General features: G+C 35.9%; 1 protein-coding gene across 2 annotated transcripts in view; it reads right to left on the bottom strand.

Annotated features, from left to right (window-relative positions):
• Nucleotides 1–13717, bottom strand: part of LOC140171216 (folliculin-interacting protein 2-like) — a 45161-nt gene that overhangs the window by 17981 nt on the left and 13463 nt on the right. For both annotated transcript variants that reach the window (XM_072194429.1, XM_072194430.1), the window contains exons 3-7: nucleotides 6919–7033; nucleotides 4019–4183; nucleotides 2461–2621; nucleotides 1367–1470; nucleotides 333–401 (exon numbers count right to left, since the gene is read on the bottom strand). In XM_072194429.1, the coding sequence (XP_072050530.1) occupies nucleotides 333–401; nucleotides 1367–1470; nucleotides 2461–2621; nucleotides 4019–4183; nucleotides 6919–7033 (614 nt within the window). The remainder of the gene's footprint in view (nucleotides 1–332; nucleotides 402–1366; nucleotides 1471–2460; nucleotides 2622–4018; nucleotides 4184–6918; nucleotides 7034–13717) is intronic.

The following is a 13717-nucleotide window of genomic DNA, read 5'->3' on the forward strand; positions in this document are numbered from 1 at the left end:
GTCACATACATAGCGTCGCATGTCCATCATTGAGCTGTATAAAGGGTTTCTTTAAAGTTCTATGGTGCCAATGCATTTACAAGAAATATGTCAGGAGTGCGCTTTGAAAAAAAACACCATAACAGGTGCATAATGCTTTCGTGTGTATGCTTCATGGAACAAATGATGTTGGACTATGCCACTTGGAGGATCATCTGTAGTTTATTAGTCTATGAATGTATGATTAAATATATGCATAGTATTGAAGTAATTTGACACATTGTTTTTCTTTAGCATCTTTAGGGCACTCTCAAGTGTGCTTGAAAGCAATACGTCTGATATGTTATACCTACCTGATGCAGCCGGGCTATTATCATGGCTTCTATATGGAGATTGTGGTACTGCAACAGGCATGCTGTGAGCTGTATGGATATAAAAATGAACAATTTTCATTCATATTAATTCATTATATTTATATGGGGACACTATACTCATTATAGACTACACCAAACTGTTAAGATAGTTCTCATATTACAAAATATCACAGCTGATACTTTTTAGGTCTGACCTAAAAAATCACTTGACCGCCAACTTACCAATTTTTTTCACAATATTTCTATAAGTCACATGCACTACATAACAAGGTATACCATTGTGCACTACACCAGGGGCATACTCTTGTCTTTACAAGCCTGAGAGTGTGTCTTTGAAAAAATATCTGTTTTGGGCGAACAGAGGGTCTGGAACAGCTAAAAAAATCAGAAATTATTTAAACAATACATAATATACTTTTGCACACAACAAGTGTAGAAAAAAATCTGGAAACAGATTAAAAGCTGGTCTCTCATAGGGCATAAGTTTCACTTTGAATGTGGTGCGTAAATCTGACATTCAAATGTAGATTTTGCAGGGTTACCTATCCAATGAATGTCTTAAAAAGTTTGCCATTTGTAGTTTTTATCGAAAATTATGCAAAAATTAACTCATATTGATAGGTAGCTTTCAGTATGGATGAGTATCTTTAAGAACAGCATGTCCTCCTATTTACTGTTTGTTGAGTTTTACACACAGCTCCTTTCCTTGCTTTCTTTCTTGTTTTAGTTTTCTTCCACTCTTCCTTCTTTTCTGTCTTTCAGAAGCCAACTATGACTTACTAGGGGTGTGATTTTTGGGTAATTTTGTGCCCGGGTAACCGGCACATTTTTCGGGCGGGTAACCGGCACATTTTTCGGGCGGGTAACCGGGTACCCGAAATTGCAAAAAAAAAAAAAAAAAAATGTTGTTTTTTTTTAAATTTCGGTACCCGGCAGGGAATTTCCTGCCCGCATAATAGGATTCTCGGTCGGGACTCAAATTCCCGGGACTCACTCACACCCTTACGACTTACCCACTGGTTCTTTGTCCATCTCTCCAATTGAAGTCATGCTAATGCTACGTCTCATTCCTAAATCAGATGATGGCAAACTGTCCTTATCTATGCTATCCTGGTCACTACAAAGGAAACAAACAAAGAAAGTGTGAATTAATATTGATAAGATTTGTATAATTTTCTGTTATGCAGACAGGATTGTATTTTTCCCCCATACTCCTTTTTTTAAATGGAATATCCCACTTCTCCTTGATATCATTAATGTTAGAGAGGTCATAGCAAGTTCAGGCTCTAAGCCTTCATCTTTTTCATTCAAAAAATGTTTGCTGGTCCTTGCCCAAATGACCCTGTACAAATAATACTGGTTCTAATTTGGAATTCCAGAAAAATGGTTCTTTCCTTTCAGAAATTATTTAAAGTAAGTTATGTACCATTTATGTGTCCATTTTCTCCTTTTTTGTTTTTTCTCCTCACTTTTTTGCGCTATATCTCAGTTTAATAAGTGCCAACTTTTGCCTGATTGGATTAGATCTGATAACATATTGCGATAACACCTTAAATAATACAGTTTATTTGTCTCATCACAATTAGATGGCAATAATTAAATAAAATCACAAAAGGCAGCCTTTCGCTATACGACAGTATGTGAAGCCTAATGTCAAAGACCCTGTTCACATTAGGAAATTTTCTTCTTTCGACGAACCTCGAACCTCGGAAATATCGTTTTTTCCTAATGTGTAAGTACTTTTCTTCCTTCGACGAAGATTAAAATTGCTTTGTTCAACGAAGCTAAAAAGGTTGTCTCAACGAAGGAATACTTCGTTCGACGAAGCTTATTTTGTAATGTGTACGCTCGCTTCGTTCAACGAAGGAAAGTGATCATATGACAAGTGACCTTCGCCGGTTTTAATAATAGCCAGGCGTTAATAGCTTTGTTCGAGCTTCATTAGTTTTCATGAAATGTGTACAGTGCAATGTCTTCATTCGGTCTTCGTTCAGCGTAATGTGTACGCATGCTTAATTAGTTAATCAAAATTAACTTATCTTCGTCAAATGAAGAAATTTTCTAATGTGAACAGGGTCAAAGTGAACCCCATGGTTTCCATACTTACATGGCATCTTTAGGTGGCTTGAGTACAAAGACCTGAGATAGCAAGAGCTGTGGAGGAACCTTAATGGTATGAACCTTGAGTAGAGGACCGCGATATATCATAGCAACGGAACCAAACATCATCTCACCAAGCAACTTCACGTCAGAGTTTGGACGGAGAAACTATAAGAACGGAATAAAAACAACAACATTAGCGACATATTTGGACTTAAAGCTACTTTGTTTCACTTTGGATTTGGTAGTGATATACATGTACGCAAGCTAGAAGTGCCTTTCATTTTTACCACAACTCTCTGTCCAAAATTTGACCCTGAAAATATAAACCAGAGTGCTGCACCTATGGGTTCAGTCAGTTCAAATAGCTATTGCAATAGCCTTGATTATTAATCTGGTCTTGTTTTGAGTTCAAAGAACTTATTCATGCATTATTTTTAAATTAGCATCCGTCAGAAGCATAGTCTTGCCTGTCCAGGAGCACACTGCCCATCGAAAATGAGGGGTGGAGAGGTGGCTGGTTATGACCCTGCATGTACACCTATTTGGAAAGACATTTCGCACTGCTCGATTTGGCGCAGTTTATGGCGTAAACATGAATGGCTAATTGAATCATGTTATCATCACATCAGCAACTCATTCGCTGATCAATCTGCTTAGCATTGCATGAGGCAGGCATGACCTAATTCTTTTTACGCGATCGGTCACGCCAGGTGAAAGGTCTTTACAAAATAGTGTAGGTGCTTATCTCACTGATCACAGTACCAAATCTTACGTGCTAACCTCATCATACAGATAGAACTTATACATGCACATACCAGGCCGCGTTGTCAGCACCCTTGTGGTGCACACACATAAAATCACTGAGGTAACTCAAGATGAAACTAAGGGTAGTTTGAATTGTTTAAAAGATGGAGAGTCTTAAAAGATTTACAACATCATCTCCAAATAATCTTCACTTAAGGGATTTGGAATGAGCGATTTGAGCGTTTCGACAGTATTTTTTGTGGGACATAAAATGTGTATTACATTGCAAATTTCAAAAAATCAAAATAATTTGATATCAGAAGGACATTCTTCATATTCAATGCAATTTGATATGTCTGATGTGCTCCAATGTCCCACAATAAATACTGTCCAAACGTTCATACCCCATCCCTTAACCCACACTAAAATGGACCATTTGATACCAGTAGAAAAGTGTTTTTTCTTTTTCTAAAATTCTAAAATATGATCAGTTGAGTATTCGTCTGGAATTTACAGTTGCATGTAAATGGTCAAACCACTTCATAAGATTTCCTTGTGGTCTTGAGCAGCTCCTAGTGCCTATATGCAGTGCACACCCAGCTTGCTCCATTTGTAAAAGGAAAAAGTTAAGCCAACTGTAAAAATATAATTTTGCAAGGGCAACCATTTTCACAGCAATTTTGCTAAAGCATACTATGACACCAAGGCAATCACATGCTAGAGAATGTGTCCAAAATTGCGCATTTGCGGAGTGGTACCATTATTTGTGGTGCCTTTGGTTATTTTTCACTGCTGTGTGTCTAATACCAAATACTCACTGTGTAGTTGCTATTGCCCCCTCCTGGTCCTGGACTGCCATTTTGTTCTGCTGCCGATGCAAGGCTTTCCTGTGATCCTTGACGCGGTAATGATGAGGTAGAGGATGGTTTTAAACGGGAGAACGGCCCTGCGAAGGAACATGGAGTTGATCTGGGGGCCTGCTTCTGGAATAAACATAAAACACCAAACATTAATGCAAAAATGGTGTAAAACCATTTTTTTAGTTAAAAATATTTATTTTTGATTTATTAACTTTTATTTTAATAATAAATGTTCCATAGAGGAGTTTAAAGAAAATATGACAATTTTGACTTCAAATGCAATGCGGTTTTAAATAATGTTTATCATGTAAATTCTCAATTTTAACTTCCATGTCATCATTTTAATAAGCGCCCTTTGAAAGTGACTGACTTAAATCCTCTGGGATGCTAATTTAAAAAAAAGGCACAGTGATTTATAGTGCGCTAAGCACAGGCACAATTCACCTAGATGTTGATCCACAAGCCTCAGCACACTTTTACAGGTTGTCACTGGCCACTACAGCGCCACATCATTCCATAAACCATCTCACAACAACTCAGCAACTTTGCAGCTTCAAGAGAGCACAACCTTGACATTCCACAAATAACCTTCGCAACCAGGATCAGCTCCCCTAATTTCGTACCGGTTATAACGAGACAATAAGCAGTAAGTTCCTTGTCTAGAGGAATTTCAAGCTAACTCAATTTTTCCATGCGAGTGTACTACGCACCGCCAGGGTTCAAACTCGCAACCTCTCGCACCACAGTCTAACGCCTTATCGATTGAGCTAACTTGACTGCTCAATTAGGTTGAATACAGAAAGAGGCCATTCCATAATTTAAGTCACCGGCACCGGTAAACTCGAAATGTTGCATCTGATTTCATCCTTGAGGGATGTGGCAAGTTTCTGCACTCAAAGGATACCACGTATATGTATTAGTAGGGATGACCATCATTTCATGTTGCCCCTTTTGCTACAAAAGATTGTTTTCTGGAAAGAACTCATCAACAGAAGTATTTTGGTGGTTAAATGGTCAAAATCGGTCAAAAACTTTTCAATTATGAATTTTCAAAGTTTCCCATTCTGACCGGTCATTGGAACGAAATAAATTGATTTAAGTCTAAATATAGCAATGTGAGCAAAATTGGTATAAGCATATATTTACCTTTTTATATTTCTTTATTTTAATATATATGCAAACATGAAACAAGCATATTGTGAAAGTATCAAAGGGGTTTCTTATGATATGGCACTTTACTAGTCAATAGCATTAAGTATTTCTTCAAACCGAGGCACTGAAATCATGCTTTTAGAAAACATTTGCCAGAAATCATCCATAATGGCCAAAGTGGCACAAAATCAAAAGTCCAGGTGAACTTTTTTTCCACAACAATATACACTACACATAAGAAAAATACTAATGTACTACAAGGGATTTTCAACATAGGAATCCAAACAATCAAGTACCAACATGCACAGCTTTGTCCTGATATCACTTCTGGGGTTTTAACAAAATGTTTAACCTCTATTGTGATTGGCAGCAGCATAAGGTATCTCTTTGATAGCTGATAATGCCCAGCCATTCAGCAAGTGGCTAATAACAGACCTTGTTAGGCTTGAATGAATACTGTCATGTGCTACAAAACCATCACACTCCAGGGCCTGGTCATTCCATATATGCTACAGGGAGCACGGTACTTTAACAATGGAGTGAAAGACTCATTATTGATTAGGCACGTATTTTAAAAGTACAGCTCCTGTGCGTGTATAGCAGCAAGTCAGTGCAGATGGTATAAATATAAGAAAATGTTTAGGGTTGAGATCAGGTGAATAATATAACAAATGAGCATGAAACTTCACATTTATGTTCAGAAAGGTGTCTATTTAACATGATTCAAAAGGTGTTTGGAAATTCCAAAGGGAAGCTGGTGATTTAATTTTTAACTCGAGATCTACTTGTCCGTTTTTTTCCTTTTTACAGAGGGTATGATAGAGGTAATAACAACAACTCTGCCAAATTACAGCTCAGTAGGTCAAGGTGTTCACCTGATCTTTTCCATCTGAATATTTTGTGCCATTCTGAGCAGTGCTGCACTGGGCCACTGGCAATTAAGCGCACTGTGGCGATGGACCAATTTTGACTCACACTTACAGAAAAACCAAATAAGTTATGATGCTGTAATTTGCAGGATAGTTACAAAACATAATTGGCACTAACATCTCCAATTTTTACAGAAAAATTATGAAAAATAAAAGAATGAGCTCAATTTAGAAATGTCTGTGCAAGCAGTGCACAGTTGAGCTCCCTGCATGTCTATGGGAGTGTTCTAATCAAGTTGATGGTTCATTGGTCATCCCTAGTATTAGCTCAACCGACAAGACAGCCAATCATAGCATGTTTCTACTTTGAGTGGCAGGTGACATGAGATGCAGAGTTTATTAGAGGTGTTATCGACACATGATTTCTAACTCAACACTTCGCCAGGGAAAAAATACAACAATCGACACGTATCGACACTCATAATGAGATCTAAAATCCTGAACAAAGTTGATAGATAAGCTTAAAATCATGCCAATTATGAGTTACGCTCCCGAATTCCGGTGAAAACATACTTCCTGGTTCGTTCTACTTCCAGGTTCAGGTCAACTTCGGAGGTCATTTTTAACTTTCCGATGAAAACATGATCGTGCGGTAAGCTTATTTGAACAAAATAGCATGGAAATTTGATTTTTGTTTTCTTTTTGATATGTGTTGTAAAGGGACAGTTTATTTGGACATGTCAGATTTAGGGTCATGTCGACAATAATATACGACAATCGATAACACCTTTAAAGTGTATCTCTGCAGTGGCTATATCACCCTGATATCATTCTTACCTCCATGTCCTCCTTCTTCTTAATTGCCCTGGAGTCAAAAAGTAGCTTCTTGCCATCTCTCTCCCTGAAGATTAGCAGGTGAATCTGACTTGCCTCAAACTCTGGAGCATTCCATCTGTCATATACAAATACAAAACAAAAAGCTCAATTATTTAAGGGTCAAAGTAGCTTCCTGACAACTCCCTCTTTCTCTCTCAGAGCCTAACAAGTAAATTTGACTTGCCTCAAACTCTGGGGTATTCCATGTATGATATATACAAAACACAAAGCTCCATTTTAATACGATTAATTTTTGATGAGAAAGTTTACCATCTCTCTGCTGGTAGATTAGCAGACCGTATAATCTTTGAAATTTTGGGAGTATGCCATGTGATATGAGACAAAACACACTGGTCACAAAACTTAAAGGATTAGTTTGGGATCAAACTCAAGGTACGCATCAATGCTTGATTTATGCATGAACACAAACCATGTCTGGTCTGCTTTAATAAAAAGATGGTGGGCTTACAATGTAGGTCTACTGCATCTCTGCCTAGCAAAACTCATTCCATACAAGAACCTTAGCCCTAATATTTTGATAAGGTCGATGGATATACAATCATTCCTCCCCCCCCCCCTCGTGTTGATACCTATATGGGTTTCCTAAAAATACACATTTGTATGCTCTTCGCACAAATTTATTCTACTTTTGAACCATATTGTGCTAATTTTGCTAATTTTAGCTTCAATATGGCAACATTTTCCACACACATTTGAACCACAAACTTATTCTGACGCCAACAGGTGCTGGAAATAGCCTGGAATCACTATATGCTTCAAGAAATTTTTTCCAACTCCATTACCACCAAACCAATGTCAAACAGAAATCTATGCTGAGGTCGCATTTAAGGAGTTTGCCCATTTTGGACTCCTTAAATCTCAAGTTAAAAGTGACCAAAGGGTCCGATAAAAACTGTATGGACTCCTTAATTTCACGATGCACGGAGGCATAAATCATCAATTAAAAATAAAAAAATAAAAAGATCAGTAAATCTTTTGAATCACCATAGGCCAACAACACTAATAATTTCACTGGAATATTTGACAAGTTCTGAACTCTGAAGTTTAGAATTTCGGACAGATGGACGTGCTCGCGCTACCCCTGTATCTATGCCACTGCAATCTATATGTATGCATTCAATGTCAATGGATCACAATAAACTTTTGCTTTTGTGCAGCATTAGCCTACAATCAAATTTTACATATTTTTGTCACTTGCAAATTTTGTCTTTTTCATTTTGGTGCCCTGTTCTTGAACACTGAACATAAAGTCATATTGAATTTTAGTGAAGACTTGTATTGATATTGTATTAAATGTCCAATCAATTTATTTATACTAGCAATCCTACGTTACTCATTCTGGGGTGTACATGTACGTATAGTCGTATACATGTAATTTGCTGTGATATGTACAATAATCGTATTCAACCTATAGTTGTATTTATTTTGAAACATGATGACCTTGAATTGGGAATTACCAGAATCAATCAATGAATCAATCATGCCACAGTTCACTGATTTCTAGTACAATTTACTACTGCATGAATTATTATTTTCAAGCAAATACATGCAATTTTTATTCAATGTCCGATTCAACTGAAATTTTGGAAATAAGCTTTTTTTTGTGGATTGACCTATAAAAAAGAGGATGCTAGAATCATAAACTTTGAAATACATCTTCAATGACTGAATTACATACTGTGTTCATAGGGTCTATGCTGTGTTGTACAATGCATGTATAAAATAACATTTTAGCTTGGTTTTAGACCGCATTGAACTGTATTGAAATAAATGACTATGAATCACAATGTGATGACATGTAATCTTATGACAATGTGTACAAGATCTATAATCTGCAACCCACACTCACATAAAAACTTGTGTGATTCATGAATTTATAACAGCTTTTAATACTAAAAGCTGCAATGTAGTCACTTCTGATCAGACAGAACAAAAATAAACAGAAGGGGGGGGGGCACTTGTATTCAGAGGTGGATAAACAAGTATTTTCCCAGGGCTTCCATATTTTGGTTATGTTTACTACCCTGAACAGGGCAAAACAATAATTTTTTTACACTTCATGTTCTAGGTCCTGTCAAACATACTATTTTTTTCCAATTTTTGACATTTGACAACAAAAAAGATGTTGCAATTGAAGTCCTGTAAAACACATTTTTTTCTGATGTTTGATGTTTGATGTTTTAGACACCCTAAACGATGTATGCGCACACGTCTCTTGCCCATGAAAAACTAACCTTTTTACATTTTTTTCATGAGCAATATCACGAACAATAACCATATTCTACCTTTTATTAGTCAATAAACACAGCTAATGTTTTTAAAACATTGTGTAAACTTAAACTTTTGGTAACCTGAGCTTGTTGACAAATCAAAGTTCATACACAATTACACCCTGTGTGTAGGCGGACATAGTCTCATACACAACTTGTACAAACATGGTCTTTTAGGCATTCAAAGTTGTACATGTACCACAAAAAGGTGTCTGCCTACACACCAAGGACTTTGTATGTATTTCCAGAAGTCAGATTTGCTCAATTGCTTGTTTTTAAGGGATCTAGAATGAGCGTTTATGGCGTTTCGACAGTATTTTTTGTGGGACATGTGAACACCTCAGACGTGTCGAATTGCATTCTGAATACTGAAGCATGTCTTTCTGATATCAAATAATTTTCATTTTTGAAATTACGATATAATACAAATTTTATGACAAATTATTAAAATTTGATATTTTTCAAATTGTTGATATATAACAGTCCTCGAAATAAATTTTATAAATCTAATGATATATTCTTAAAGTGTATGTAGCTGGGAGGAAAAGTCGATGATCAATTGAAAATTTTGACGATATATATTGAAGATATGGATTTTTTCCCCAAAAGACCTATTTTTTTCTGGTGTTTTGGGAAAAAAAAATCCATATCTTCAATACGAACAGGTCAAAATTTTCAATTCATCGTCGGCTTTTCATCCCACCTACATACACTTTAAGTATAAATCATCAGATTTATAAAGTTTACTTCAAGTACTGTTAAATATCAAAAATATCAATTTTAATGATTTGCCATAAAATGTGTATTACATTGCTAATTTCAAAAATCCAAATTATTTGATATCAGAAGGACATTCTTCGTATTCAGAATGCAATTCGATATGTCTGATGTGCTCTAATGTCCCACAATAAATACTGTCCAAACATTCATACCCCTTCCCTTAATTTCAAATTACAAATTATGATGATTGGTATTGAATTATACAGTTCCTTCACTTTGTGCTGTGTATAGTGTTTAGACCAGTGGCAAAGCCAAGGGGGGGGGGGGCAAATCCCCCACAGAAATTTTTGTGCCCAGAATTATGGACTTTAGTATGAATAACTCACTGAATGACTCAAAATTCTGGGTAAGTTTGGAGTTGGGATTTCTGAAGAAGAAACTGTTGAAGTTCATTATTCTTGTTTGATCTTAAAATTATGTGTCATATTTAGGCAGATATCGACCTACTTGTAGTTAAATGTAGTATAATTCATAAGAAGAAACCTCCAAAACAAAACAAGCTTGCCAACACAGCCCTTGTCATATTCCTGACAATATCTAGGTGGAGTATTATAATGTAAATATTTGAAACAATTCCATTACAAATAAACACTTATCAGTATTTGGTAATTTGTACGATTATTTCTGATCAGCTGCATGCATTCAGGTGATTCATAATCATTTTATTTATTAACCACTTAATTTAAGTCACATGTTGGGACTTATGTGTTTACAATTTCAATACGGGAATTTATTATCATCTACAATAGAACAGGGACAGGAGTATGAATCGTTTTCACATGCAGTATGTCATAATTTGATCACATGTATTTTTGACTGAAATAAGAATATCCAAGTTGTTGTGGATTGCTTCAGAACTAAATTAGTGAACCAAATTATAGGCTGTGGAGCTAAGAAATTTGAGCTAAAGCGCTTAATTTGTGGAGTTTTATTGAAGCTAAAGTACTGGAGCATGATCCTGGTTAATTTGCCTAAATGGCGTAACTCTACATATTTCAAACACTTAATGGCGTGATTAACCAAAATCACACCCTAAATGGCGTTTTAACCAAAACTGTACCCTAAACGGCGTATTATTAAACCAATGTTTTGTGTAAATGACTGAATAAAAGTGTTAATCATGTCACGGCATACAAAAAAACACATGTTTTTGGCCCTATTTCCAAAAATTGGCCAAATATAAAAAATTTAACTTTTATTGTAAAGGATTAGCTACATGTACATGTTTCATTTGACAATAACTGGATAATAATATTCTTTTTTAAATCTGAACAAATTTACGCTGTTTTTTTTTTTTCCTGATAGAATATACCGTACTGTACATTACAGTATACTATAGGCCTACTATATGTACATATGTTTTAGGTAAAATATAATACAAGAGTCAAAATCATAGGGAAAGAACAACTGTCAAATTGCTTTGATTTTGACCTTGGCAATGACATAAAGCTCAGTCACATGAGCTGTGTAGACTATTGTATACTAACACCTCCTATTCAGTTTATCTTGTGAACCGATTTTATCTCAGTCACAGGACTAGACTGCAGAGTTGCCAGTATACCACCTGAATAATAAGCCCAATTTGAATGCAATACACACTCAGCAAACAAGTTGCTGCACCCCATCGGGCCAAAAATATCATGGCAACTCTTGAGAACTTTTGTATTGTTTCAGTCAGTCAGCCAGTCAGCATGGTCAGTCACGAGATAACTTATAGCTGCCCTGGGGCTGTTAATAATATCAACAAAGAGTGTACTAACCTAGTATTTAAGGCTAGGTTGAAAAGGCGAGTTCATATAAATTTGCTAAATACTTGCCCTAAAATTAAAATTAAGTTAATACAAGTTTGCTCACTGCCTGATTAGAAAAGAGATAGAACTTTTGACTTACAAATTTGACTTAGGCCTACAATGTAACTTATGTTCATGCATACAAATTGCTGTTAATGTGTTATATATGTGAAAACATTCATGACATATTATGTATTCATACATGGATCCAATAAAGAAGAGTTCTGGAACAAACAGTTCACATTTAATTCCACAAATGTGTACAAATAGGCCTATAGTAATAGTGTGTAATGAATGATTTCAAAATGATGTAGGACAATTATATGCCTCGCTTATTATTATTATGACATCAGGATACTAAAATTTTTTTTGCAATATTTTTTTAAAGGCAGATAAAGCTGGAAAGGGGAAAATACAATTTTTTGGCTGTTTTATGCCGCACAAAAACACACAAATCAAACAAAATACACAAATGTAACAAAGTTACATTACATAATGTATTTTAATTTGGTTTGAAACAATTGCACACTTATGTAAGATCACTGATACCAAGTTCAAATAAAAAGGTCCAAAAACAAGGTTTGTAATGTTAGATATAAAAATATTCACAATGCTTATAACAATAACATTACAGTGAACATGAAAATTACCAAGACTTAAAATTAACATTTATTATAAATTCAATATCTGACTTCCAGGCCAAACTTTGGACTATTTTTATCTCAAAAAAGACACTAATATGTAGAAGTAAACATGAGGAAACATGTGATGCCACTAAGTTAAAACTTAAAGTCATAATGTACGATCTTATAATATGAATTTGGTTAATTTTTTTCAAACCTGATTTTTTTGCATATTTGTAATGTTTACACATGTCACAACTTGCACCTAAATGGAATCAGCCAAATTTGTTGTGTTTGTCAGAGCAAAGTAGACATAAAGTCATAATTCAAGAAATTATGACTTTATGTCCGCCCATAGAACTGTGTGTTAAACGGCCAAAATAACAAGCAGTGTTTCTTTCACGCTACCTCGTTATTTCAGCTCAACATGGACAGAAACCATTCCCGATCATTATTACTAGTATTATTTCAGCATTTTGAGTATATAATGACAATTTTAAAATTTGAAGGAAATCGTACATTAAGCCTTTAAGGGTAGACGAGGTATTGTTGGTCGAAGCAACCTAAAAATCGATTTTTATTATCTAGATCAATATAATTATCAGGCATGAGAATGATCTGGCATGTAAAAACCTGAAAAGTTTGAAAAAGCCTGGAAAAGTGTGTAAAAAGACCAAAAGCGGGCTGAAATTAAAAGAAAATGCGGAAATTTGGATCACAAAAAAGCAGGAAATCCTGCAAAAGCAGGAAAGTTCTCATGCCTGTATTATGTAACCAGGCCTGATTGTGGTCGTAAAAAAAAAATCTGTTTTTGTTTAAGTTGTGAGGGGCGAGGGGTCCAGGTGCCCGCTAAGGGCCTGGTGGGGTCCAGGGGCAACGCCCCGGTGGGGTTCGAGGGGGCGAAGCCCCGCGAAGCTCCTTGGTTTTAGCCATATCAGAGGGTACAAATTGGGTTTCTGAGGCATATAATTGTATGGATTTTTTCTAAAATTGTTTTTCAATACGCGTCCGCATACGCGTCAGATGCGACCCTTGCTGACAAAGCGTGATGATTACTTGCATACACTGCACGATGTATGCCAGCATGCGCGACTGTGCGTGAGTAACACGGAAGTGAATCCAACCATGCCAAGGCACTCGTATTTGCTAAAAAGATAGTGCCCCGAGCCTGCGCTCTAATTAGCCGACACTCAACTTCGTCTGGCTACAACCCTGTCAACATGGTCAATATGCGGTAATGTTGAGCAGCAAAACAGCAAAACAAAGACTTTTAGTG

This window comes from Amphiura filiformis, chromosome 15, assembly GCF_039555335.1.
Source record: "Amphiura filiformis chromosome 15, Afil_fr2py, whole genome shotgun sequence".
Lineage (NCBI taxonomy): Eukaryota > Metazoa > Echinodermata > Ophiuroidea > Amphilepidida > Amphiuridae > Amphiura > Amphiura filiformis.